Source organism: Megalobrama amblycephala, linkage group LG9, assembly GCF_018812025.1.
Source record: "Megalobrama amblycephala isolate DHTTF-2021 linkage group LG9, ASM1881202v1, whole genome shotgun sequence".
In the NCBI taxonomy this organism is placed as follows: Eukaryota; Metazoa; Chordata; class Actinopteri; order Cypriniformes; family Xenocyprididae; genus Megalobrama; species Megalobrama amblycephala.
In genome coordinates, this window is record NC_063052.1 from 27,085,695 (window position 1) to 27,112,958 (window position 27,264).

The following is a 27,264-nucleotide window of genomic DNA, read 5'->3' on the forward strand; positions in this document are numbered from 1 at the left end:
TAGATGGTTAACACAGAAAAACTAACAAAAATGTAAAATAAAATAACACACCATCAGGATCGATCCCAATTTCATCCCAGTTCTTGCCATGGAAACTCAGCTAATCTTCCTTGCTCGAGAGCCATTAGAACTTTGCTGATCTTGGCAAGTTGCAGGGTCTTCTCAGGGAGTCGATAGAACTCACCATGGATTATTATGTAATGTCCAAGAAAACTGGCAAGCTGGTCCATCTCTGTGTCTGTCATATTCAGCACTGTTGAAAGGGTTGCGGCATGCTTTCGCAGTCTGGTAGATGTCAGTGACTTGGGAAACTTTGCACCGCATGCCTTTGCAAAGCCACAGAGGCAGTGTGACCCTTCGAAATGCGTAATGGCTTCTGGTTTTGCAAACAAATAACCATTGTCTTTAAGAACTCCACACGCCTCTCTCTGCTGAACAAGCAGTTCTAAGGCACACAACATTTTTGGAGTCAGAAGAATTGGAACCGGCCAGCCATGGGTTCCCCTGGTGACAATCATTGAGAAGTGTCTGCAGAGTATTTTTTCCACTTCAGAGAGTGCCCAACCCACATCCACATTTGGATCAAAAGTGTCTCTTGATAAAAATGCAGACAAAGGCATGCTCGCCACCTCTCCTTCCCTGCGTCCGGTTAAAGAGAATCACCTGGGCTAGACACACCTTCACCAGCTCCTTCCAGGCTTTAGTAGAGGGACTTTCAGAGAGTGATTTGTACCACTTATCTTGTACTTGACTGAGATGTGTATGCATTTTTTGAACATCTTCAGTAAAGGGCATGAGAGTGGGTACATTACTCTTTGCGTCCCTCATGTTCCTCAATGCTGTACCTGAGATCATCTCATTCCACTTCTCCTCATGGATGTCTTGAAACTCACTGGCATTCTTCACAAGTTCTTTGTTGTTTGAGAGTAAACCCTGAGCTTTTAGGACTTTGTTTACTTTTACCAGGGAATTTCCAAGCTTGTTGGCAAGTGTTGGAATCGAGAACTTGTCGGTTTCAATGTCATACCCACATGTATGCTTGACAGCTTTGACAGTTTCCATGTACTTCTTTGGATTTACACAGTCTTTCATTGTTTTTAAGGAGGTGACTTTCCTAGCATTGTAAAGCAGCCTTCCCAACTGTCGCATCTTCTCTCGCACACACTGTTTATTCTTGGCTGATATCCCACCTTTGTTTAACAAGTGCTGTCCAAAATCAATAATTACTTTGTCGTTTTTTATTATTTCTGTGATTGGGTCAAGATTCATGGTAGTGATTACTCCCCACAGTTGTTTAGACATGTTTGAAGGCACAGGCCCTGTGTATCTACACAAAGCCTGAACACGGTATTTTCCCGATTTGGTGGCGACTGATGATTGAGGTTTAAGTCTACAAGAACGCAGATGTCGCCACAGGACTTTTCTTATAAAAAGCCCTTGACAGTATACACAGTGCATGAAATCATCTCCCTGCGCTTCTTTAGGTGGCCGTTTACATGGCACTAGTTCCCCTTTTCCTGATTTCATAACAGCAGCATTGTGAGCATAGTTTCCTCTGTTGCGAATATAATCTAGCAGTTTTCTTCTCTCCTTGGATCCCTTTGGAAAGCTTAGAGCTTTAGCCACATCAGGTTTTTTTTCATGCGAACCTTCTAGATGCCTTGCCATCTTAGCATAAGGCTTACGGCAATACAAGCAGTAATGCCTCTTGTTGTACACTCTACTGCCACCTATTTTTTGGTATGCACTAACAACTACGCTGTCTTTTGTGTCTTGACTAGAGCAGGGTTCTTCTGCTGTTCCAGATTCTTCAGATGTAAGGCTATGCCTATCAAAGGTCATTTTGTCAGACGTTGTCTCACAGACAGGGGAACTCGCTGAGCCAGACTCATCAACGTCTAGTTCATCAAGAAGCTGAAGTTTTGCCTGGTCTGGTATAAGGTCATCACTGTCACTTTCAGAAAAGATATCTGAAATGTAAGAATCTGAACTCTCTGATGTAGAATCGTAGAGTTCATCAGAATCTTGAAGATCCATGTCTTTCATCTAAAAACAAACAAACATCATTAAACTAAATGCAAATTTGATGGTTCTCTGATATTTTCTAGTCCAAATGATTTATCACTTTTTAATACAATTCACTGATAATGAGAATAAATGCTGTTTGCAGCTCTAAGCACAATCCCAGTTCAGTACAAAATGGCATTTTTTAGTTTCTTGTTGTGACTTGAAAACTTACTATATTATTTCCGGTCCATCTCAGTCTTGGTACAAAAATCTCATTTTCATTTCTGAACTGTGTCACAATCTGTAAACAAATATCAAAAGTATAAACAACATTTTGCATTATTATAACATTTGAAATTGAGAAAAAGCTGGCGAGACTTCAAAATTGAACTTCTTAAAACTTTTCTTCTTGCCCATGCTCACACATTTGAACAAAACAGACTTATTTGGGGTTTTATGTAATAGTTCCTTGTGTGGACCAGTTTCATCCAATTCTTTACAGTTTGTCCTCTGAAACTAGAGCTGCACGATTAATCATTAAAAATAGCAATCTCCATTGAAACACCCACATGATCTTATTCCTAAATGACAACGATTCAGCTATGGCTATTAAACATTTGACTAGAGCTGCATGATTCTGGATAAATTAAGAATCAAAATTGTTCTGTTTACAGTTTTTTACAATCACTTTGCTACTATTTTCAGAACCTTGATGTCATTTTTCACAACTCTAGACACAAAACTCATAACCAATGATCAAAATGCACATTTTTCAAAACTCTAACCCTTTTCTCAATTGCTTTGATACAATACACATAAAACTTAGATCATTCGTTCATTCAACAAAAATCACCTGTTCAATATGACACAACTTAACATCAAAGTACTACTATTTCAAAAGGCAATTCACACATTACATTTCAAATGAGTGTATATTCATTTCCTTACAATGATCTAACTATCAATTGATACAACTGCTCAAAATGATAAGTAACTGTTGCATTACTCTTAATGCATAGTTGTATGGAAACAGAAAAACAATCTTCCATGTTTACTGTAAATCATGAAAGTTTCAAGATAATGAGATTCATTGTCACCAATTAGCGTGGAGCATGAACCAATTAGACTACAATATCTATGGATGTAGCCCAATATTTTATCATAATGCTTCATCAGACACTGTGTCTATGGCCCCAAATACTGTACCACCTTCTCACACTGCAAAAAAATGCTGTTCTTACTTAGAGTTTTTGTCTTGTTTCTAGCCAAAATATCTTAAAGTTCTTAAATCAAGAAGCATTTTCTTGACAAATAAAATTATTTTCTTGTTTTCAGGAAAAACTTACTTAATTTTGACTTATTTTTCCTGAAAACAAGAAAATAATTTTTACTTGTCAAGAAAATGCTTCATGAATATAAGATATTTTGACTAGAAACAAGAGAAAAACTCTAAGTAAGAACAGCATGTTTTGCAGTGCACTCCTGTTTTATTTCTTACAGTACAAGCAAGTTGAGGAACACTGCATTTGATGTTTTACAGTACTGTCTTTTCTATTTCATAGCTAATTATTTTTGCTTTGATTCAAATAAAGCTATGTTGTGATTGTACTGTAGTGTTTTTCATCAATATATTACAAACTTTGTTCAATGATTCTGTGTCTGTAGTATTCTCTCTACTACTACAATACTTTTACAGAGATGTATTTACTATACATGTAGTACCATAATGAAACCTGTATCACCTATTTTGTTATACAATATTTAATGATTGTACGAACAATGACACAGTGAAACTATCGGTTGCTTGTGTTTGGGTGATCTATAGTTATGTTTCAATGGTATTTCACAGTAAATTTGTGTTTTGAACCAATGATTGTGCAAGTGCAAGATTTCTTTAAAGATGTGGATGCACAATGCAATGTTTTGAACACTAGACAGCCTGTGTTACAAGTGATAACCGTTTTGAGTTTTGTGTCTAGAGTTTTGAAAAATGACATCAAGGTTCTGAAAATAGTAGCAAAGTGATTGTAAAAAACTGTAAAATAGAGATAATGATTCTCTCATGATTCTAAATACACCGCATTCCAAAGTATTATGCAAGTGACCTATCAGTAAGATTTCAGTAGAATAAACATTCAGATTTTAGTTTTTCTAAGAAAATGTTTGAAATGTTTGTTTATTTATCCATGTCTTTTTTAGATAACTGGTATCAATCTTAGACAAAATAATTTGCCAGGTCTATGGAAACCCTACTTAGAGGTTGTTCCACATTATTAAGCAAGTCACAGTTCTCATGCAATATGGGGGGGAAGAAAGATCTTTCTGAAGATGAGAAGCATGAAACGGTGCAATGTTGTGCAAAAGGCATGAAAACAACTAATACTGAATGCAGAATATTGAATTATCATAAGATTGAGTGATTTAGAGCACAGCAGAACTTGGTCAAATAAAGGCTTATTAATGAAAGTTCCTGTCAAAAAAATTAATTGTATTAAAAGGGCAGCTATAGAAAAGCCAGTGTTGAGCAACAAACAGGTATTTGAAGCTGCTGGTGTCTCTGGAGTCTTGAGAAGCTCTCCATGCAGGCTGGCAGTTGTGCGTAAAGATGCATTTCAGCCACTTCTAACCAAACCTCACAAAGAGAAACATTTACAATGGGTTTAGAAATACATAAAGACTAATATTTAAATAGTTTTATTCACTGACGAATGCCATACTACAATGGATGGTCTAAATGGATGGATTTCTGGATGGTTGGTGAATGGCCACCACGTTCCAACAAGACTGCGACATCAGCAGGGAGCTAGCGGGGGATGATTTGGGCTAGAATATTGGGAAGTGGAAGATGGAAGGTCCCTTTAGGGTCTCTGAGGGTAGATATGTGGCGTTCATAACTGGCCATTTTCAGCTATGGTATAACAAGGAGGATAGTGTCTTCTGAAATACAATGCACTATGCACTATCCCATGCTGCAAAAAAACACCACAGCAATAAAAAACTGTTTGAAAATGTATTTCTATGTCTACTGTAAATGTTTCTCTTTGTGAGGTTTGGTTAGTGGTGGCTGAAATGCATCTTTACGCACAACTGTCAGCCTGCATGGAGAGCTTCTCAAGACTCCAGAGACACCAGCAGCTTCAAATACCTGTTTGCTGCTCAACACTGGCTTTTTTATAGCTGACCTTTTAATACAATTAACTTGTTTGACAGAAACTTTAAGCCTTTATCTGACCATCTGAGTTCTGCTGTGCTCTAAATCACTCACAAATCTTATGATAATTTGATAATCTCCATTCAGTTTTCACACAATATTAGTTATTAGTTTCATCTTCAGAAAGATCTTTTTTCCTCCCCATATTGCATGAGAACTGTGACTTGCTTAATAATGTGGAACAACCTCCAAGTAGGGTTTCCATAGACCTGGCAAATTATTTTGTCTGAGATTGATACCAGTTATCTAAAAAGACATGGATAAATAAACTAACAAATATTTTCTTTGAAAAACTGAAATCTGAATGTTTATTCTACTGAAATCTTACTGATATGTCACTTGTATAATAATTTGAAATGCGGTGTAGACAACTAAACAAATTTACTAGAACTTCTGACAAAATGCTAGTATTTAAAAATATTTAATTTGTTTTTTTTAATCGGTCTGAATTAATGATTTTAATGATGACATTGTTCATTGTTCAATCATTCATCGAAGAGTTTTGTTCAAAAACACTGATTCATCCAGTAATAAATCAACTGAAGTCTTAACGAGTGATTCATTGAATCATTCATTCAAATCGATTTGTTAAAAAGAATAATTCAAATGAATGATATCTGTTCTCTTTCATAGGTTCACTCGACGCTGTGTAGCTATGACGCAATGGGAACGCCCTCTGGGTGTGCCGATTGTCTGAAGCCCGTATAGAATCACGGCAATTTATTGGCTGATGGTATGGGCGCCGCCCCGACGCTCTTACGTCGCCATCCTATACTGCTCCTCAGATTTCCTGAGCCACAGATTTGGCCTTAAGAGCCACTAAACATACCACTAATGCTATAGGGCGTTCCATGGTGGGCTCAGTGGCTGCAGAGCGCCACCTATGGCTCAATCTTGCAGTAATCCGTGAAAAGGAGAAGGTGTTCCTCAAGGATGCCCTTATCTCTCAATCTTGTTTATTCGGGGAGGCGGTCAACGCGGTGGTTGACAAATTTCGGGCCGCCAAGTCCCAGTTGGCTGCTCTCGGGCAGTTTATGCCCAGGAGAGTTAGGGACTCTTCTAATCCCTCCTCTTCTCTAACCAGAGAGCGCACTTCGCATAGGAAGGAGTCTGCCAGTAGGAGAAGTGACCCAGTTCATCCCCACTGACTATGGTTTGGGGAGCCTGTGGTCGTCCATTGCTCTGCCAGCGACCCCATAGGTGTCTTGAGCTGAAGCGGCCCTGCAAGCCCTCCACTCCAGCTCCTTCGAGTCGCTCCTGACCCCGACACCAGAAAGAGAGCTTCCCCTGCCTTCTGAGGTTGGGTCAGACCGCACAAGCATTTCTGCCCACATCTCATTCGCTCTCCTCATCCATCTCTGTCATATCCACTGCCCGGCGCATTTCAGCGTGCAGCATTGGATCAGCCTCACCCCTTCGTCACGGGAGATAGAAGACGCGCTAAGCTTTCTCCCCTCACCGCTGATTTGTGTGTTGCCTGCAACTTGCATAATTGACTGTTTCTTTGGTGGATGAAGCTCTTAGGGGTCCGTTCGACAGGACCAGCCTTTAGCCTGTTGAAAGTGTCGCGTGTTTGTTTCCGTGCCCTTTCGATATGGCGGGACCCACTCTTTCGTCAAAAAGGGGTCAACATGGGTGCTGTTTTCGATCGGCAAATGATCACAACGGACGCCTCTCTGACTGGCTGGGGTGTGTTTGAGGGCAGGCCAGTGTGTGGAGTTTGGACAGGAGAGTTCCTCTCTTGGCACATAAACAGCTTAGAGCTCAGGGCTGTATCCCTTGCCCTGCTGCATTTTCTCCCCTTTCTCAGGGTACACCACATCATTGTCAGGACAGACAACATGGCGGTGGTGTCTCATATAAATCGCCAAGGGGGATTTCACGATCACGCACCCTAGACAGGCATGCTCCTTTGGGCTCAGAAAAAACTCCTCTCCCTGAGAGCAGTTCATGTACCCGGGACCCTGAACCTTGCGGCAGATTTTCTGTCGAGGCAGAAACTCAGATCAGGGGAATAGATGCTAAACCCTCAAACAGTAGCCTGGATTTGGGAAGTGTTTGGCAGAGCAGAGGTGGACCTCTTTGCATAGCAGGAGTCATCTCAATGCCCGCTTTAGTTCTTCCTGAGCCCCCCAGCGACTCAGATGGGCATAGATGCGTTTGCTCACCCATGGCCGAGACTGAAACTCTATGCGTTCCCGCCTGTCAAGCTGATCCCAGCTGTTCTGTGCAGGGTGAGTGAGAGCAGGGTCCGTCTCCTACTTGTAGTCCCATTCTGGCTCTCCCAGACATGGTTCTCAGAGCTGATTCTTCTTCCATGGGAGATCCCATTCAGACAAGACCTGCTGTCTCAGCTTCAGGGCAAGATATGGTATCCTCGACCCAAGATTTGGAAGCTGTGGGTATGGCCCATAAAAGGACGCAAGCTGTAATCTTTAGTCTTCCTGCTGACTTCCAGGAGACCATCGCGAGACCATCCAACAAGAAGGCTGTATTCCTCCAAGTGGAGGGTTTTTGAGTCTTGGTGTTCAGCTCATGCTGTGGATCCAGTCAACTGCCCTGTGGGTTCAGTGCTGGAGTTCCTGCAAGACAAATTTGCTGCGGGGGCAGCTGCTACGAGTCTGAGAGTTTATGCCACAACCGTTGCTGCTCAAAGGGAGTCAGATGAAATTCCCCAGGGCAAACATAGGTTGCTCTCTGCATTTATGTGTGCGGTTTGGTGTCTGAAGCCAGCACGCCCCCCTGGAATTTCCTCTTGGGATCTGTCAGTCGTCCTGGAGGGCTTAATGGAGGCTCTTTTTGAGCCCTTGGAGTCAGCTCCAGAGCGGATTCTGACTCTTAAGGTTGCTCTTTTGTTGGCTCTAACTTCTTTAAAGCAAGTGGGGGATTTGCAAGCTCTCTCTGTTAGCGAGGCGTGTATGGACTTCGACCCTGATCTAGTTAAGGTAACCTTAAGACCCAGGCCAGGATATGTGCCCAAGGTCTTGACTACACCATTTCGCTCTCAAGTTATCAGCCTTCACACATTCCATCCTCCTCCTTTCGCCTCTGATGAGGATGAAAAGCTTTCACTTTCACTTCACTGCCCTGTCCGAGCTCTGAAGTCTTATGGAGAACGCTCTAGTGGTTGGAGAAGACCGAATCAGATTTTGGTATGTTTTAGTGCTGGCTGCCGCGGGCTTGCCGCATGAAAGCAGAGAGTTTCTCACTGGGTTACAGAGGCTATTTCACTGGCATATGAGGTGCATGATCCGTCTTCACCTCTCGGTGTTCGGGCACATTCCACCAGAAGTGTGGCTTCCTCTCAAGCTCTTTAGCTTGGCGTGTTTGGTATATCGTTCCCATTGCATCCTAGCTACACAGCGTCTTGTTCCCTATTCAGAGAACATAGGTTACGCCAGTAACCTGATACATTTTAAATAGTCTGCAGCAATTAACATTTTGACAGAACCTCTAGTAAATTACGTTCTTTTGTTTAGTTGTCTATTCAGAAATCATCAGGGACCATTTACACAACACCAATATCTAAAACAAACTTTTTATGCATTTTGGCCATTCATTTACACAACAACGGCATTTTGGGGGCCTGAAAATGCAAACTTTTGAAAACGGGTTTTCTAAGTGCAAGTTTTTGAAAACAATGATCGTCTCTGTGTTGTTGTGGAAATTTTAATTTTTCATATGATTTTTACCTGTATTCTTGTGAAATATGATGCTTATGGAACATGGTATGATGTTGGCTTAAGTGGTAATGTTTAACATAGTGTTAACATAGATGTTAGAAATAGAAAGAGCAAGATATGGTTTGGGGACATGCAAGATGTATGTTAAAAACATGTCTGTGCTAACAATGTGTGGAAAGTTACAGCCACTAAGAGATGTTCCTAATATGGTAAAAGGACAGAGGCTTCGGCCTTGGAGGTTAGAGATATAAAAGTGAGGGGAAGCTTTCGTTCTTTGTCTTACACTCTGCAGCTACTTGTGTTTCTGTATGACCTGTCTGACCTTTCTTGCAAGAAATAAAACCTTTAAAGACAATTGGACATGTTTGTCTCTTATGCAGTAGAATTAGGTTGATTTTTTCCACAACATTTGTGTAAACTACAAAAACGCAAATTTGTGAAAACGGTGACGTCATGCGCATACATGCTACTTGTTCAGTCTATGTGTACGTAGTGTTTCTTTATCGCCATCTACTGGCCTGGCAGCAGAATACAGCATTTTTAGTAATTTCTGTGGATCTGTGTGAATGGGGATTCTTTTGACAACATTGTTGTCTGTACAAGAAAAATGAAAAAGGAAAAACTCTTCTGTTATTAGTACCCTTAATATTTATCTATTTCGGGTCCTGATTTAGTAGACGACAAGCACATGAAGCAATTTGTGCCGTGCTGCTTATAATTATCAAGCCGTAAAAACAGCCCTTCCCGTGCCCAAAACAAGGCGTCTGTGGATGAGAGTCCGAAGCTGGGTCGGCATGAGTGGAATGAGAATTTTAGAATGACACGACAGTCATTTATTATACGTTATTCAACAACAACAGCAGCTCATTCTGTGCATTATACGTCATTGTACCATTTCTATGCCACTGCACATGCCAAATCTTTCCTGTCTGTCCTGATAAAATGTTTAAACCTACTATTGAAAGGATTCTAAAAGGTTTAAAGCACCCCTTACAATCTGAATTAAATTTAAATCGGATTTGGCCAATTCATTCCAACTTTTTATTCCCACAGTGCTACTAGTCTGATTACAAATGGATTATCATCATGTAAACTCAGCTACTGATGGAAGGTGTGCTGTGAGGATGTTGTAAAGCCCAAAGTATAGTTCACATTTTACGCATACACGAGGGTCATTGACACATAGTGCGTGCAAATTAACCAAGAAAAAAAAAAATCCCTGAGAAGGCTAAAATCAGCCCTAAATATTCCACAAGAACTAACCTTCTGGATACATAACATTAAACGTTGGTGAACTAATTCACATTGCATTACCATCAAGATAAACTAAACAGCAAAAAAAAAAAAAACATGTCAAAGAGAGACTGTAGAATTAAAGGGTTAGTTTTAGTTACCCAAAAATGAAAATTCTGTCATTAATTACACACCCTCATGTTGTTCCACACCTGTAAGACCTTCATTCATCTTCAGAACACAAGATATTTTTGATAAAATCCTATAGGACTCTATAGACAGCAATGCCAGTGAACTTCTCAAGATCCAGAAAGTTACTCAAAACTGTTCATGTGACTACAGTGGTTCAACCTTAATGTTATGAAGCGACGACAATACTTTTTGTGCCCCCAAAAAACAAAAAAGCAACTTTATTCAACACTATCAACACTAACTCTGCTTCATGAAGCTTTGAAGCTTTACAAATCTTTGGTTTTGAATCAGTGGTTCGGATCGTGTATCAAACTGCCAAAGTCACGTGAACTGTTGAAATTTCAAAACACTTATGACGTAACAAAACCTCGCTTACTGAAATCACGGGATTTTGGCAACTTGAGACATGCTCCGAACCACTGATTTGCAACAAAAGATTCGTAAAGCTTTGTGTTTTGAAATCGCCCATCACTAGATATTGTTAAATAAAGTCGTTATTTAGTTTTTTTGGTGCACAAAAAGTATTCTCATCACTTCATAACATTAAGGTTGAACCACTGTAGTCACATGAACTGTTTTAAATATGTCTTTAGTAGCTTTCTGGGCATTTGAAAGTGTTAATTATCTTGCTGACAATGGAGGCCTCACTGAGCCATCAAATTTTATCAAAAATATTTTAATTTGTGTTCTGAAGATGAACGAAGGTCTTACAGGTGTGGAACGCCATGAGGGTGAGTAATTAATGACAGAAATTTAATTTTTGGGTTAACTAACCCTTTAAATCTTTAGTGATGAACATGAATGTACCTGGTGAGGAGAGTTATTTGGACCAGTAGCATCATCCATCTGTAAATAAATAAATAAATAAATAAATAAAGTTTATTATGATAAAATTCAAATATTTTTATTGGGCTTTCTATTCCAAATAAACGGTATGATTTTATTATTATTATTATTATTATTATTATCATCAATATCATTATTATTAGTATTTTTTACTGGATGCCTGGTTTGGCACAATGTACCTGCTGGTGAGTTTTTCTATTGCGCACATCCATCTGAGCCTTAAAATTGAAGGACTTGCTGAAATCACTAGCATTTAGGCTAAATTACAAATATGAAATCCTCCTAGACAGTCTCATTTATCAACGCGTATCGCCTCCTATGAAGGATGCTGCCTTCGAATGGGGACGCACACACACTTAACGAAAAAAAAAATAAGGAAAAAAAGAAACATTTGTGAAATATAAAAACAGGAATGCAAACTTGGATTAGAAAAGATGACACGGCAGGACAGACACAAAAATCCTCCAAAATCATAGATATGGACGCCCAAATTTGGTTAAAGCATGAGACAAAGATTGCATAACAGCACAACAAAGTGAAAGAGTGTCTTTCCATCTATTCGTTTCTATCAGTCTATTCGTTACCGCAGTAAAGATAGTTTGCGGTTTGATATTCAGATTTCTTTTGGCTATAAATACGCAGTGCGCTGTCATAGACATGCAAATAATACCGAATATCGTTCTCCATGATTTGTGAATTAAGGTGACGCTGTCCTTTGGGCCGAAATCAGGTTTTTTTTTCGTAGCGACTCTTAATTTTATAATGGCTATAGCTCCAAATGTTGGACACTTAGAGGAATGAAACTGGTGTCATCTTCACCAGCTTGATCTGTGAATTTTTTCACAGCAAAGCTCTTGTCCGTAAACCCTTGGTAAGTCCGCCAGTAAGGAATGTGAAATAAAAGCATTCTTCATGTTTAACGTCTATTACCAATGAAGACGCAGACTGCTGGAATAAAATAACATTGTTTTAGGTCGAGCTCGATTTGTGAAAACTTTCACAATAGCATTTTATCTCCTGGTCGTGTTTCTCTTTGCTCTGCCCCCCGTTTTTTGTATAATATGATATATATATATATATATATATATATATATATATATATATATAATTATATAAATGACCTTGTACAGATAATGTACATCACTATTCTCATCTGTGAAAACTTTCACAGTTCAGTACGGGTCAGCTGACCCATCCCAGGGTCACTAACATCGCTATTCTGATCTGTGAAAACTTTCACAGTTGAGTTTTGGTCAGCTGACCCTTCCCTGGGTCACTAACATCACTATTCTGATCTGTGAAAACTTTCACAGTTCAGTACGGGTCAGCTGACCCTTCCCTGGGTCACTAGCATTACTTTTCTGATCTGTGAAAACTTTCACAGTTCAGTACGGGTCAGCTGACCCTTCCCTGGGTCACTAGCATTACTTTTCTGATCTGTGAAAACTTTCACAGTTCAGTACGGGTCAGCTGACCCATCCCAGGGTCACTAGAATCACTTTTCTGATCTGTGAAAACTTTCACAGTTCAGTACGGGTCAGCTGACCCATCCCTGGGTCACTAGCATCACTCTTCTGATCTGTGAAAACTTTCACAGTTCAGTACGGGTCAGCTGACCCATCCCAGGGTCACTAGCATCACTTTTCTGATCTGTGAAAACTTTCACAGTTCAGTACGGGTCAGCTGACCCTTCCCTGGGTCATGTACATCAATATTCTGACCTGTGAAAACTTTCACAGTTCAGTACGGGTCAGCTGACCCATCCAAGGGTCACTAGAATCATTTTTCTGATCTGTGAAAACTTTCACAGTTCAGTACGGGTCAGCTGACCCTTCCCTGGGTCATGTACATCACTATTCTGACCTGTGAAAACTTTCACAGTTCAGTACGGGTCAGCTGACCCTTCCCTGGGTCACTAGCATCACTTTTCTGATCTGTGAAAACTTTCACAGTTCAGTACGGGTCAGCTGACCCTTCCCTGGGTCATGTACATCACTATTCTGATCTGTGAAAACTTTCACAGTTGAGTTTTGGTCAGCTGACCCTTCCCTGGGTCATGTACATCACTATTCTGACCTATGAAAACTTCACTATTCTGACCTGTGAAAACTGTGAAATAGCGATGTTAGTGACCCAGGGAAGGGTCAGCTGACCCGTACTGAACTGTGAAAGTTTTCTAAGATCAGAAAAGTGATGTTAGTGACCCAGGGAAGGGTCAGCTGACCCGTACTGAACTGTGAAAGTTTTCACAGATCAGAATAGTGATGCTAGTGACCCAGGGAAGGGTCAGCTGACCCATACTGAACTGTGAAACTTTTCACAGATCAGAATAGCGATGTACATGACCCAGGGAAGGGTCAGCTGACCCGTACTGAACTGTGAAAGTTTTCACAGGTCAGAATAGCGATGTACATGACCCAGGGAAGGGTCAGCTGACCCGTACTGAACTGTGAAAGTTTTCACAGGTCAGAATAGTGATGTACATGACCCAGGGAAGGGTCAGCTGACCAGTACTGAACTGTGAAAGTTTTCACAGGTCAGAATAGTGATGTACATGACCCAGGGAAGGGTCAGCTGACCCATACTGAACTGTGAAAGTTTTCACAGATCAGAAAAGTTATGTACATGACCCAGGGAAGGGTCAGCTGACCAAAACTCAACTGTGAAAGTTTTCACAGATCAGTATAGCGATGTTAGTGACCCAGGGAAGGGTCAGCTGACCCATACTGAACTGTGAAAGTTTTCACAGACCAGAAAAGTTATGTACATGACCCAGGGAAGGGTCAGCTGACCAAAACTCAACTGTGAAAGTTTTCACAGATCAGAATAGCGATGTTAGTGACCCAGGGAAGGGTCAGCTGACCCGTACTGAACTGTGAAAGTTTTCACAGATCAGAAAAGTTATGTACATGACCCAGGGAAGGGTCAGCTGACCAAAACTCAACTGTGAAAGTTTTCACAGATCAGTATAGCGATGTTAGTGACCCAGGGAAGGGTCAGCTGACCTGTACTGAACTGTGAAAGTTTTCACAGATCAGAAAAGTAATGCTAGTGACCCAGGGATGGGTCAGCTGACCCGTACTGAACTGTGAAAATTTTCACAGATCACAAAAGTGATGCTAGTGACCCAGGGATGGGTCAGCTGACCTGTACTGAACTGTGAAAGTTTTCACAGATCAGAAAAGTGATGCTAGTGACCCAGGGATGGGTCAGCTGACCGTACTGAACTGTGAAAATTTTCACAGATCAGAAAAGTGATGCTAGTGACCCTGGCATGGGTCAGCTGACCCGTACTGAACTGTGAAAGTTTTCACAGGTCAGAAAAGTGATGCTAGTGACCCAGGGATGGGTCAGCTGACCCGTACTGAACTGTGAAAGTTTTCACAGGTCAGAATAGTGATGTACATGACCCAGGGAAGGGTCAGCTGACCCGTACTGAACTGTGAAAGTTTTCACAGGTCAGAATAGTGATGTACATGACCCAGGGAAGGGTCAGCTGACCGTACTGAACTGTGAAAGTTTTCACAGGTCAGAATAGTGATGTACATGACCCAGGGAAGGGTCAGCTGACCAAAAACTCAACTGTGAAAGTTTTCACAGATCAGTATAGCGATGTTAGTGACCCAGGGAAGGGTCAGCTGACCCATACTGAACTGTGAAAGTTTTCACAGACCAGAAAAGTTATGTACATGACCCAGGGAAGGGTCAGCTGACCAAAACTCAACTGTGAAAGTTTTCACAGATCAGAATAGCGATATTAGTGACCCAGGGAAGGGTCAGCTGACCCGTACTGAACTGTGAAAGTTTTCACAGGTCAGAATAGTGATGTACATGACCCAGGGAAGGGTCAGCTGACCAGTACTGAACTGTGAAAGTTTTCACAGGTCAGAATAGTGATGTACATGACCCAGGGAAGGGTCAGCTGACCCGTACTGAACTGTGAAAATTTTCACAGATCAGAAAAGTGATGCTAGTGACCCAGGGATGGGTCAGCTGACCCGTACTGAACTGTGAAAGTTTTCACAGATCAGAAAAGTAATGCTAGTGACCCAGGGAAGGGTCAGCTGACCCGTACTGAACTGTGAAAGTTTTCACAGATCAGAAAAGTAATGCTAGTGACCCAGGGAAGGGTCAGCTGACCCGTACTGAACTGTGAAAGTTTTCACAGATCAGAATAGTGATGTTAGTGACCCAGGGAAGGGTCAGCTGACCAAAACTCAACTGTGAAAGTTTTCACAGATCAGAATAGCGATGTTAGTGACCCTGGGATGGGTCAGCTGACCCGTACTGAACTGTGAAAGTTTTCACAGATGAGAATAGTGATGTACATTATCTGTACAAGGTCATTTATATAATTAATATATATATATATATATATATATATATATATATATATATATATATATATCATATTATACAAAAAACGGGGGCAGAGCAAAGAGAAACACGACCACGAGATGAAATGCTATTGTGAAAGTTTTCACAAATCGAGCTCGACCTAAAACAATGTTATTTTATTCCAGCAGTCTGCGTGTTCATTGGTAATAGACGTTAAACATGAAGAACACCTTTATTTCACATTCCTTACTGGCGGACTTACCAAGGGGTTTACGGACAAGAGCTTTGCTGTGAAAAAATTCACAGATCAAGCTGGTGAAGATGACACCAGTTTCATTCCTCTAAGTGTCCAACATTTGGAGATATAGCCATCATAAAATTAAGAGTCGCTACGAAAAAAAAAACTGATTTCGGCCCAAAGGACAGCGTCACCTTAATTCACAAATCATGGAGAACGATATTTGGTATTATTTGCATGTCTATGACAGCGCACTGCGTATTTATAGCCAAAAGAAATCTGAATATCAAACCGCAAACTATCTTTACTGCGGTCTATTAGTTGTCTTATTGCTTTGCTCTTTGTATGGGGTGAGGGCTAGTTTAAATGTACCTCAGAGACAAGACGGTAAATACAGATTTAACAAACGGGTTGTTGTCTTACTTCCAAGCCCCGGTGAATAATTCACAGGTTTCACCCCTCAGTTTAATAAATGAAGCAGTCTTCTCCCTGCCCCCTAAAACACATCGAAAAGCCACAGCAGAGTTTATAGTTCTGCCCCACACCACCGAACAAATGCAGCCGAGCAAATGCAGTGGCTCAGCTAACAACCACATTTTTAATTTTTAAAAACGACCCGTAGTTTCTTTTTTTACATTTATATCACTAGAAATTTCAGAAAGTTAAAACAATACTTACATATAAAGGTGTAATTAGTGATGGGCGCTATCGAAACACTCATAAAGCTTCGAAACCTGCGAATCGTTTGTTTTGAACCAGTGATTCGGAGCGCGTATCACGTGATTACAGTAAACGAGGCTTCGTTGCGTCATAACTGTTTCGAAATTTCAGTGATTCGCCGCTAGGGGTCGATGATCTCTTTGGCTTTGAACTTATTTTTACCTGAGCTCAGATTTTTTTTTTTTTTTGTAAACATTTAATGACACAGAGGTGGGAGTAAGTCACAAATGTGCAAGTCTCAAGTAAGTCTCAAGTCTTAACCATCAAGTCTCAAGCAAGTCCAAATCAATTTTTGTGAGAATCAAGCAAGTCAAGTCATAGCTTGGGTCAAACAAGTCACTGCAAGTCATACAAATGTTTGATGGTTTAACTGAACTTATATTAAAATAAATTAAAACTAAAGTAGTTATGGAATAGGGGAGTTTTATTTGCATCAAAAAATTGCAATATGCATTTCTACTCAAAAGGTGTCCACATACCGCTGAGTTGTTAATACAATAAAAATCTAATAATAATAATAATAAATAAATGTGTGTGTGTATCCAAAGTGTATTGTTCGCATGTGCATGGTTGTGTTTGCAAATTAGATTTTTTTTCTTTTTATTTATGTGATTTGATTTGATTGAGCGTGATTCATTAATATTTGTGAGTGAATGTGTGTGTGTGTGTGTGTGTGAATGAAAAGTGTATTGTTTGTTTGCATGTGCATGGTTATCCTTGCAAGTTTCAGGGGTTTGTGTGTGTGTGTGTGTGTGTGTGTGTGTATGCATGGTTGGGTTCGCAAGTCTGTATGATTTAAAGAAATAGCTGACAAAATTAATCCTAAGCCTATGACCTGAACAGACATTTGTGCATTGCCTGGGTATAAAATAAAATATGTATCTTCTCTATCTGACTTTACTTGTGCAGAAACAACTGGCTCAGACACACACACACACACAGATAATTAATTATTCATAAATTATACTATACTAACCTAATATAACCTAATATAATGTAATAATATAGCTCTAATAATACAATAACGACAATGACTCTCTGACACTCTACTACTACTTCTGGTTCTACTATTCCTGAAGCACCCACAAGGTGGCGCGTGTTTCGAACCCCCTTTATCCGGAAGCGACACTCAAACCAAACCGATGACGTATTCCACACAAACCGAGGCCTCGTTTGTCATCGGTCACGTGATTTCTACATTCCCAACACAAGCCTCGAATCGACGCTTCATCTGGCACGCCCATTTATGCTCGACACAAGCTCCGAAGCCTCGGTTCAAATGTCCCATCACTAGCCTATGTTGAAAAGAGTATGCCACCATCCCCGGATGGTCTACTATTTCCGGTAGATTTTAGAAGTGTGGATCCGTGCACACTATGGCTGCGTTCCACTCCAGTTTTAGACACGCACTCACGAACTTCCCTACACACTTCCCCTCGGGGGCATCCCTGCCGCCATTTTGAAGTGCGTTCCACTTCGTGAAGTGGACGAGGGAAGTTTACATGGACAGACCCTCGCTCCCTCGATTTTAACCGAGTCTACTTCACATGTACACTTCAGGCAGCTCCATAACCCACAATGCAACACGATTATGACGTCACCGCATATCGCGTTTAATTTACCCTACCACAAACAATTCTATGATATATTAATTATTTTTTAAACATTTAAAACACACATATATACAAATAGAATGCTGTATTAAACAAATTTGTAAGGGGAAAAAATAAATAATAAATCAGCTCCACTGCGGATTCCAAGTGATCAAGGGCTTAGGACGTTCCACCCTGTGTTCCATTCGGAAGGGCTCATCCCTATGCCCTAATCCCTTCAGAGGGTTCACCCTCCGGAGTGAGAGCTTCGAAGGGATGAAGGGGGTAGGGGTCAATAAAACTCTTCTTTTGGAACGCACTTCAGCGTCATCTTAACGAGACAATCAAAGAGGAGTAGATTGTGCAAGCGTTAGTTTAAAGTTAGTTTATTTATTTATTTATTTTAGGTTTATCGCACCATGTATATTGTATCTATGTATTTTAAACATTTAAATGGACTGATAAAGGGAGCTGTAAAGCATTTTTGTTGAAGTACAATGTCGTTTTGACCATAATAATGTACCAAATCTAACTTGTATAAATATTACAGTAGTATAGAAAAATACTATATATACATTTATAGGTAAAATTTAACTCCGAGCCTCCTGTGCCATTCTGTGACGTCAAACAACTTCCCTGTGCAAAGGATCATTGGGGGCCTGAAGTGTCCATCATTTGTACCCTTTGAAATCCTTCATTCCGAAGGGCCCTTTGAAGTGGCCCGTTTTGAGCACTTCGGTTTGGAACGACCCTTCAATATGGCGGTCATGACTGTTTTCACTCTGAAGTGCCCTTCGGAGGGCGATATATCCCGTTTGGAACGCACCGCCAGTTCAGCCCATTGCAAAGGTTCCGCCAGAAGTGGGCACTCGTGCAACGTAAGCAATGACGTACATCCGAGTCAACGAGACCGAGGGAAGTTAGCGAGGGAAGGGCATTTAAAAACCGAACTGGAACGCAGCCCCAAAAGGCTATTATTGCCCACAACCCAATATTGCGCTTTGGACGAGGATTCAGCTCAGAACTACAAACACGAGTAAAAAGTGTTTAAAAAAAACTACAAAACATGGCGGATATCCGCGATCGACGCTGAGAGGTTTGAGTGATTAATAATCGGTTCAAACTGATAGAAAATATTTATTTAATGCTGTGTTATTTTTCATCTGCAAATACCAATGTGGACTTTTATAAAGATCCGAATGGCCATTAACTTTTAAATGCATCATTATGGATTAATAAGAGGAGAGTTCTCCATATGAAAGACCCGCGACTGCAGATCAACGTGCTGCATTTCTCTCCGATATGGTAGGAAATCATCTAAATGAAATGTGGAGGATGTAAGATGATTGGCAGGCCAGTTTACGGTGACAGGATGCGACAGAGAGCAAAGACGCAATTGTATGACTTGATAGTATGTCCCAAAGCTTGTCTACTCTTTTGCTACACACTCAAAAGTAAGTACTTTTTGTTCACAGAAAGAGTAACTTACATACTTTTAGGGCGTAGTAGTAGGCGAATTGGGACGCAGCATTATTTATAGCTGATATTCGACAAAACAGACATTTCTGGCATTATTAGTGTTATTGTTCGTTCAAGCGTGACATTCTGGCGATTCTGGCGCGCGTCTTTCTGTGCGTCGTGTGTGTGTGACAGGACATTCACAGACAGCACATTCTCTTTTCCTCTTTTGGCGTGCTTAAATGTTTTAAAAGCATTTGCACGGATCATCAAAACCAATTCAAAGTCAACTCTTAACATGTCCAAAACGTTATTTTTTTACTGAATTATTTTTGGCGTAGCGCCTTAATGTTCAGTCACGACTGTGCTCTTACTTTAGCTCTAGGCTTGTTCGAGATGCATCGGCGCTGCGCAGACCGATCGGTGTATGACATCAAAGTACCGCGAGAGCGATTCAAAAGCATAAGGAGTCGTCTGGTCTCCAATTGCTCTCGCGGTACTTTGATGTCATTCGCCGATCGGTCTGCGCAGCGCCGATGCATCTCAACAAGCCTATTCTCTCTTCTTGCCTGCTGCGTCACGTGGTTAGGTTGCGGAGCGTTCAAAAACAGATATTTATTAAAAAAAGTTATTTCGAGTCATTTAACTCAAGTCCGAGTCTCAAGTCATGAATGTCAAGTCAAGTCTTTTATTAATATTTGTCAAGCAAGTCTCAAGTCCTAAAATGTGCGACTCGAGTCCCCACCTCTGGCATTTACCATGTTCTGACAAGCGTGTGGCGTTTCGAATGCTTCGAACCAGTGAATTATTTTGATTCAATTGGTTCAAAGTCAATTGAATCAAGATTCAATTGAAAAAAGATTTGTTTCTCCCATGACTAGACTGGGCGGAGTAAACACGAATATTCATGAGTTTCCTGTTCTGTGTTAAAGCGCCACTGTAAATTTTAACCCCTTCAGACCTGAATTATGATCCACTGAGCAAAAAAAAAAAAAAAAATTGTATCCACTTGATATTTGCTCTTCTTTAATGTATAAATGAGTCTAAAAAAAAGATTTGTGCAAACTCATTTTTTTATTAGATTTTTTTTTTTTCATGTCTACTACAATGGACATCAGGGCTTAAGCAACAAAAAATTGTCATATTTTAACCATACAGTTCTTATGAGCTAGAGTTCACAATATGTGAATTATAGCATTGAAGATAAGATGAATTCTCAAAAAACTTGCTTTATTATTTTTGTTGTTTGCAGTGGGTGAATGGGAATATGTGTGTATATGTCTCTGTGCGTTTGTGGGTGTGTTGTGTGTACTTGCTGTTTTTGATAAATATATGATTGTGTGCGTATAGGGCACACAATCAGGGCACATCAGGGCATCAGTGTATGTGTGTTGCAGTGTATGCACTCATTTCATGTTTGCTATTTCTGTTTTTCACTAAAACTAATGAAAAACTGAATGGCAGATTATGATCACAACATAGAAGACAAAATCAGAAAAAAAATTTAATTTGATTAAGACGTAATGTCCATTGTGATGGACATCAAACTTCAAAAAAATCCTTTGTTCTTCAGTTCTGAAAGATTTTCAAATTAACTTTGAATATTATCACTTGATATTATTAAGATTATAATAGGTGCAAGTTGATGATGCCATGAACACAGATCTTCATATAAAAGATGAAAAAGGAGCTCCTCCTCCTCCTCCTGTCTAGTTGGTTAGCCATGCCTGTCTTTTGTGATGCCTGAAGCAGGCAGTACTTATATTATAAAAACATAAAATCCAAATCCATAAAAACAAAATCCATGTAATGTCCATTCCAATAGACTCAGGGTCTGAAGGGGTTTGCGTCCTCTCCGGAATATAATTGTTGTTCATCAATATACAACGATTTATACATTGTGTTTTGTCTTTATGATTGATTTAGTAATGAGCCACCGGTACTATTTTTTTTTTTTTACCTTCAGTCTTTAAAATGTGTCATTTGATAGCCTAGATTTTGGCAAATAAGTTATCTGCTGTGACATAATAGTTTATGATTATAGACTGTGCCATTCCTTAGGCTAATTGCTTTCTCAGTTGGTAAATCATTCCAAAAGGCTTTTAATAATGTTGGTTAAGTTGTGAAATCATCAACCCTGTAGTACTTTCACAATGAATTCAGTTCTACAAAATTAAATTGTTTACATTTACAAATGTATTATGGTATTTGATAATTAGTTAATTGTATCTAATACACTTTCTGTCATGAGCCGGGTTTGATTGTCTTCTTCTCCCTTCTTCCCCTGCCTTCATTGCTTATTTGTTTCAGCTGTTTGTCATTTCTGTCGGCGCTCGCGCCTATTCGTGTCCGCACCTGTTGTGTGTCTTCGTTGATTGTCTTGGCTATTTCTCCCTGCTGTTTGTTCGTTTCTTTGTCGGATGATTAACTACCTGTGAGTGGCGTTTGTCTTTGTACTCTCCCAGATGTTGTTAACCTTTGCTTGTGTGTCGCCCCAGTCTTAGTCCCTGTCCTAGTGGCTGTCTCGTGCTCCATCTGTCAGAGCCCTCTGTTCTACAAGCCTGGTTCCTTCCATCCGCCAGGCATCGAACTCACCATCTTCTGCCTGAGGCGCGTCCAGATCGGCCACCGAGCTACTGTGCTCTGTGAGCTTTCATCAGCGAGAGTATTCCTATTTGTGTTACCCAGTTTTCCAGCTGCAGCGTCTCTGTGTGACTACGCCTGGCAGTCTGCCTTAGTTGGACTTTGTTCTGAACTGTTAATAAACTCTGTTTGATCGCTCCTTGGCTTCTGGGTCATCTGCTGTACACAACACAATCATCCGAACAAAATGGACTCTGCGAATTTGGCATCCGTCTGTTCCGCCGTCCGATGGCAGGGAATTTTGTTGGGCAGACATGAGCAAGAGCTCTCGCCAGCCAGACACGCAGTGAAGAGTCTCGCTGCCCAGATGACTGACTTCAATTGCCTTTTTGACCCAGTGTGAAGTTGTATTTTCCCTTCAGTCCTCTATGTACATGGCTGACCGCGCCAGGATTGCTTTTGTCATTTCTCTGTTGACTGGAAGGGCACGTGACTGGACTATGGCTGTCTGGGAGGTGGAGGCTGCCTGTTGTCAGACTTTCATCGCTTTTAAGGAGGAGATGATCAAAGTTTTCGATCAATCCATTTTTGGATGCGAGGCTTCTCGTCTGCTCGCTGTGCTGCGCCAGGGGAGATATTCTGTTCTTGACTACGCCATCGAATTCCGCACACTTTCTACGACGTGCGAGTGGAATGAACCGGCCCTGACTGCTCGTTTCCTGAAAGGATTGAACCCCGATCTCGAGGAAGAGATCTATGCATGTGAAGTCCCCGCTGCATTAAATCAGTTGGTGGAATTGGCAGTCAGACTGGACAAGCGATCTCCCAAGCGAATTCGTCACGTCACCCTTCTGGTGACTCTCTCTGACAATCATCAAGAGACTATTTCTTTTTAAATTTTTCGTTCTACTGTTGCCCCTGTTTTGGGTCATCCTTGGCTTGTTCAGCATAACCCTCAGATTAACGTTTACCATTTAGTGCGAATAAAGGAGGGCGATGAATGGAAGACGGCGTTTAATACTCCCTTAGGGCACTTTAAATATCGGGTTCTTCCATTCGGCCTAGTCAACACACCAGCTGTCTTTCAAGCCCTAGTAAACAATGTTCTGAGAGACATGCTCAACATTTTTGTTTTTGTCTATCTGGATGATATCCTGATTTTCTCGCCCTCTCTCCAGGTGCACGTCCAACATATTCACCGCGTCCTGCAACGCCTGTTAGAGAACCGCCTCTTCGTTAAAGCTGAGAAATGCGCTTTTCACGTCCAGTCGGTAACGTTCCTTGGCTCGGTAGTATCTGCTGATGGCATCAGTATGGACCCAGCCAAGGTGCATGCAATCATTGAATGGCCCATTCCTGACTTCCAAACTGCACTCCAACGTTTTTTGGGGTTTGCAAACTTTTATCGCCGAATTATCTCTAATTTCAGTCATGTGGCTGCTCCGTTGACACCTCTCACCTCGTCCAAGACTCGTTTCGTTTGGACCAAATTCTGCGCAACTCGCGTTCGATAAACTCAAGGAGCTGTTTACCACAGCCCCCATACTAATAATGCCAGACCACGAGAGACAATTCATTGTCGAGGTTGATGCCTCCAATGTGGCTGTCGGTGCTGTGCTTTCTCAGCGCTAACCGCTAGATGAAAAAGTCCATCCGTGTGCTTATTTCTCCCGCCGACTCTCGCTGGCCGAGCATAACTATGACATTGGCAATCATGAACTCCTTGACGTTCGATTGGCCCTAGAAGAATGGCGACACTGGTTAGAGGGTACCTCTATTCCATGCGTAGTATGGACGGATCACAAGAACCTTGAATATATTCAGACAGCAAAGAGACTAAATGCTTGCCAGGCTCATTGGGCGCTTTTCTTTGGACGTTTTAATTTAGCATTTCTTTTCAGCCCGGCATTAAGAACACAAAGCCTGATGCACTCTCTCGCCAGTTCGGTACCTCGGAGAGCACCTCCACCACTGAGACATTACCAGACGTGTGTGTGGTTGGGGGCGTTACCTGGGGAATAGAGAGACAGGTTAAGGTGACGTTGTCCAATGTATCTGTTCCTCGACAATGTCCCCAGGATTTGTTATTCGTTCCCAAGTCTATTCATCCTGCTGTCCTCCGCTAGGGGCATTCTTCTAAATTAGTCATGCATCCTGGGGTAAGAGGAACTCTCGCGGCCGTTAATCAGCAATTTTGGTGGCCCCCATTTAAAATACACTTTTAAAATACATTTAAAAAAACTGTGAAAAATACTACTCTGTCTACTCTATCTGGTGTATGGGATATTAATCAACACAAGCCAAGCACATGTCATATAGGATTTCTGTGGTAAGTAATCAAGGTCAAGTTGTACATTATTCATTATTTACATTTAATCATTTAGCAGATACTTTTATCCAAAGCTACTAACAAATGAGGAGAACAGTCGGAGTTATATTAATAAATATCTTGATGCGTCCAAGCTTTATAATGGCAGTGAGCGGATGAGTGAGTATGAGCTGAAGAAAGTGCATCCATCACATCCATCCATCATAAACATAATCCATATAGCTCCAGGGGGTTAATAAAGGCCTTCTGAAGTGAAGCGATGCATTTGTGTAAGAAAAATTTCCATATTTAACAAGTTATAAAGTAAAACATATAGCTTCCACCAGACCGCCTTCTGGATTCAACTTACGAAGAAAGTGTAACGCTTCTCGCAGTTCAAAAAGCTTACTACATCATACGCCTTCTGTATTCTACGTACGAAAAAAACATAACTGATGCAATGAGATCCCTCATGACGAAGGGCATCTCAGGAACAGCACTCCAGTGGTTCAAGTCTTGTCTCTCAGGTAGGTCCTTCGGAGTGTCGTAGGTGGGTGAGGTGTCTAAGTTGCAACAGCTACTGGTGTGCCTCAGGGCTCAGTGCTTGGACCACTTCTCTTCTCCATCTACATGTCATCACTAGGATCTGTCATTCAGAAACATGGCTTTTCTTACCACTGCTATGATGCTGATGACACACGATGATCCGACAGTAGCTGCTCACATCTCAGCCTGCCTGACACACATTTCTGGCTGGATGAAGGACCACCACCTCCAACTCAACCTTGCAAAGACAGAACTGATTGTGGTTTCGCCCAACCCAACACTTCATCACAACATCTCCATTCTGCTAGGTTTGTCAACCATAACTCCTTCCAGGACAGCCAGGAACCTTGGAGTTGTGATTGATGATCATTTAAACTTCACAGACCACATTGCTAGAACTGCCTGGCCGGTCGTGCAGATTTATACAACTTTAGGAAGATCAGACCCTTCCTATCAGAGTATTCCACACAAATTCTTGTGCAAGCTCTTGTTGAATTGTTGATTGCTAATTGCCGCTCACATCAAATTCAAGGCACTGATGTTTGCTTACAGAACATCCACTGGTTCTGCACCACTATACCTATACTTCAGACTTATGTGCCCTCCAGAAGCTTGTGTTCTGCAAGTGAACGCCACCTTGTGGTGCCATCCATAAGAGGCACCAAATCACTCTCACAGACCTTTACCTGGACTGTTCCCTGTTGATGGATTGATCTGCTTAACTCAACCTGAGTTGCTTTTCAAGAAACGGCTAAAGACGCATCTCTTTTATCAACACTTGACTCATTAATACTAATACTTACTATTCTATTCTATTTTACTTTCTTTCTTTATTTTATTAAAAAAAGAAAATTTGCCATGTGTACTCTGCAGACTAACTGGGACCAGTCACAGCATTTACATATTGTTGGCATATTGTTGGTTTGATTGCTTCTATTGTTCACCTCATTTACGTCATTTCGGATAAAAACGTCTGCTAAATGATTAAATGTAAATGTATTTCTTTTCATTATCGGATTGTTTGTTAACCTAATTAAGATTGATTCAAATCTGATATTAAATAGTATTTCTGACTCTAATAAAACTGGTTAATTTACATGCCACCACATGAAACACATATTTCACAATGAAATACATGAAATACAGGATGGTAAAGTTTGCGAGGGCTTCAGTCTTGGTTACAGCCTGAGTCTGGCAGCACTTACTCCACAGATGATTTATTCATGAGCTCAGTAGACTTCAAGTCACACTAACTAACAAGTGTCTCCATATATGAGGCTGTCAATATCAGCATCAATAAAGTAGATACACCATAACAACTGTCAATCAAAATGTTGATTAAAATGTTTTTCCTTATGTGGTAACATCTATAGATGAACTTAACTCAAGACAAAGTATTATTTTATAATTCTCAGTGAGTCAAAATTCACTGGGTTATGACATTTAAATCTTTTATTGACATTGCCTTTTGGCTACATATCATAAGATTGTTAGCTTTAAATAAACAAATTTGATAAAATACACTTTGACCCTCTGGTGCTCTCCTGTCATTTTATGGTGAATTTTACGTTTTGTTTTTTTTCCAAATTTTTAACTTAATTGTAATGGTACAAAACTTGCTATATAAACACACGCACACACACACACACACATTTGTTTTTGTGAATTGTGGGGACTTTCCATAGGTGTAATGGTTTTTATACTGTGCAAACTGTATTTTCTATCCCCCTACACCAACTCTATACCTAAACCTACCCATCACAGAAATCTGCACATTTTTACTTTTTCATCATTCTGTATGATTTTTAAGCCTTTTGAAAAATGAGGACATGGGGTAATGTCCTCATGAGTCACCCTCTCCTTGTAATACCTATGTCATACCCATGTCATTATACAAATTTGTGTCCTGATATGTCACAAAAGCGCGCGCACACACTCACGGAACATTCCATAGGCGTAATGGTCTTTATACTGTACAAACCGTATTTTCTATCGCCCTACACCAACCCTATACCTAAACCTAACCATCACAGGAAACTGCATATTTTTACTTTCTCAAAAAAAAAAAAACCCTCATTCTGTATGATTTATAAGCCTTGTGAAAAATGGGGACGTGGGCTAATGTCCTCATAAATCACCCTCTTCTTGTAATACCTATGCCATACCCATGCCATTATACAAATTTGTGTCCTGATATGTCACAAAAACGCACACACACACACACGGAACATTCCATAAGCGTAATGGTTTTTATACTGTACAAACCATATTTTCTATCGCCCTACACTACCCCTACCCCTAAACCTAAC

The 27,264-nt window shown here is 40.7% G+C and overlaps 1 protein-coding gene across 4 annotated transcripts; it reads right to left on the reverse strand.

Moving 5' to 3' along the window:
- Positions 1 to 97: 97 nt before the first annotated feature.
- On the reverse strand, positions 98 to 16,495 carry LOC125275496. Of its 4 annotated transcripts, XM_048202480.1 has the most exons (6): positions 16,427 to 16,453; positions 16,172 to 16,244; positions 11,352 to 11,527; positions 11,134 to 11,172; positions 2,240 to 2,308; positions 98 to 2,046 (listed from the first exon to the last, which is right to left on the reverse strand). In XM_048202480.1, exons 3-6 carry the CDS (start codon positions 11,382 to 11,384, stop codon positions 583 to 585), a joined length of 1,605 nt encoding a protein of 534 aa, XP_048058437.1. In that variant the 5' UTR covers positions 11,385 to 11,527; positions 16,172 to 16,244; positions 16,427 to 16,453; the 3' UTR covers positions 98 to 582. The 4 variants fall into 4 exon arrangements, with proteins under 4 accessions (XP_048058437.1, XP_048058438.1, XP_048058439.1 ...); XM_048202481.1 differs by lacking the exon at positions 11,352 to 11,527 and having other exon boundaries at positions 16,427 to 16,471; XM_048202482.1 differs by lacking the exons at positions 11,352 to 11,527; positions 16,172 to 16,244 and having other exon boundaries at positions 16,427 to 16,495.
- Positions 16,496 to 27,264: the final 10,769 nt, after the last annotated feature.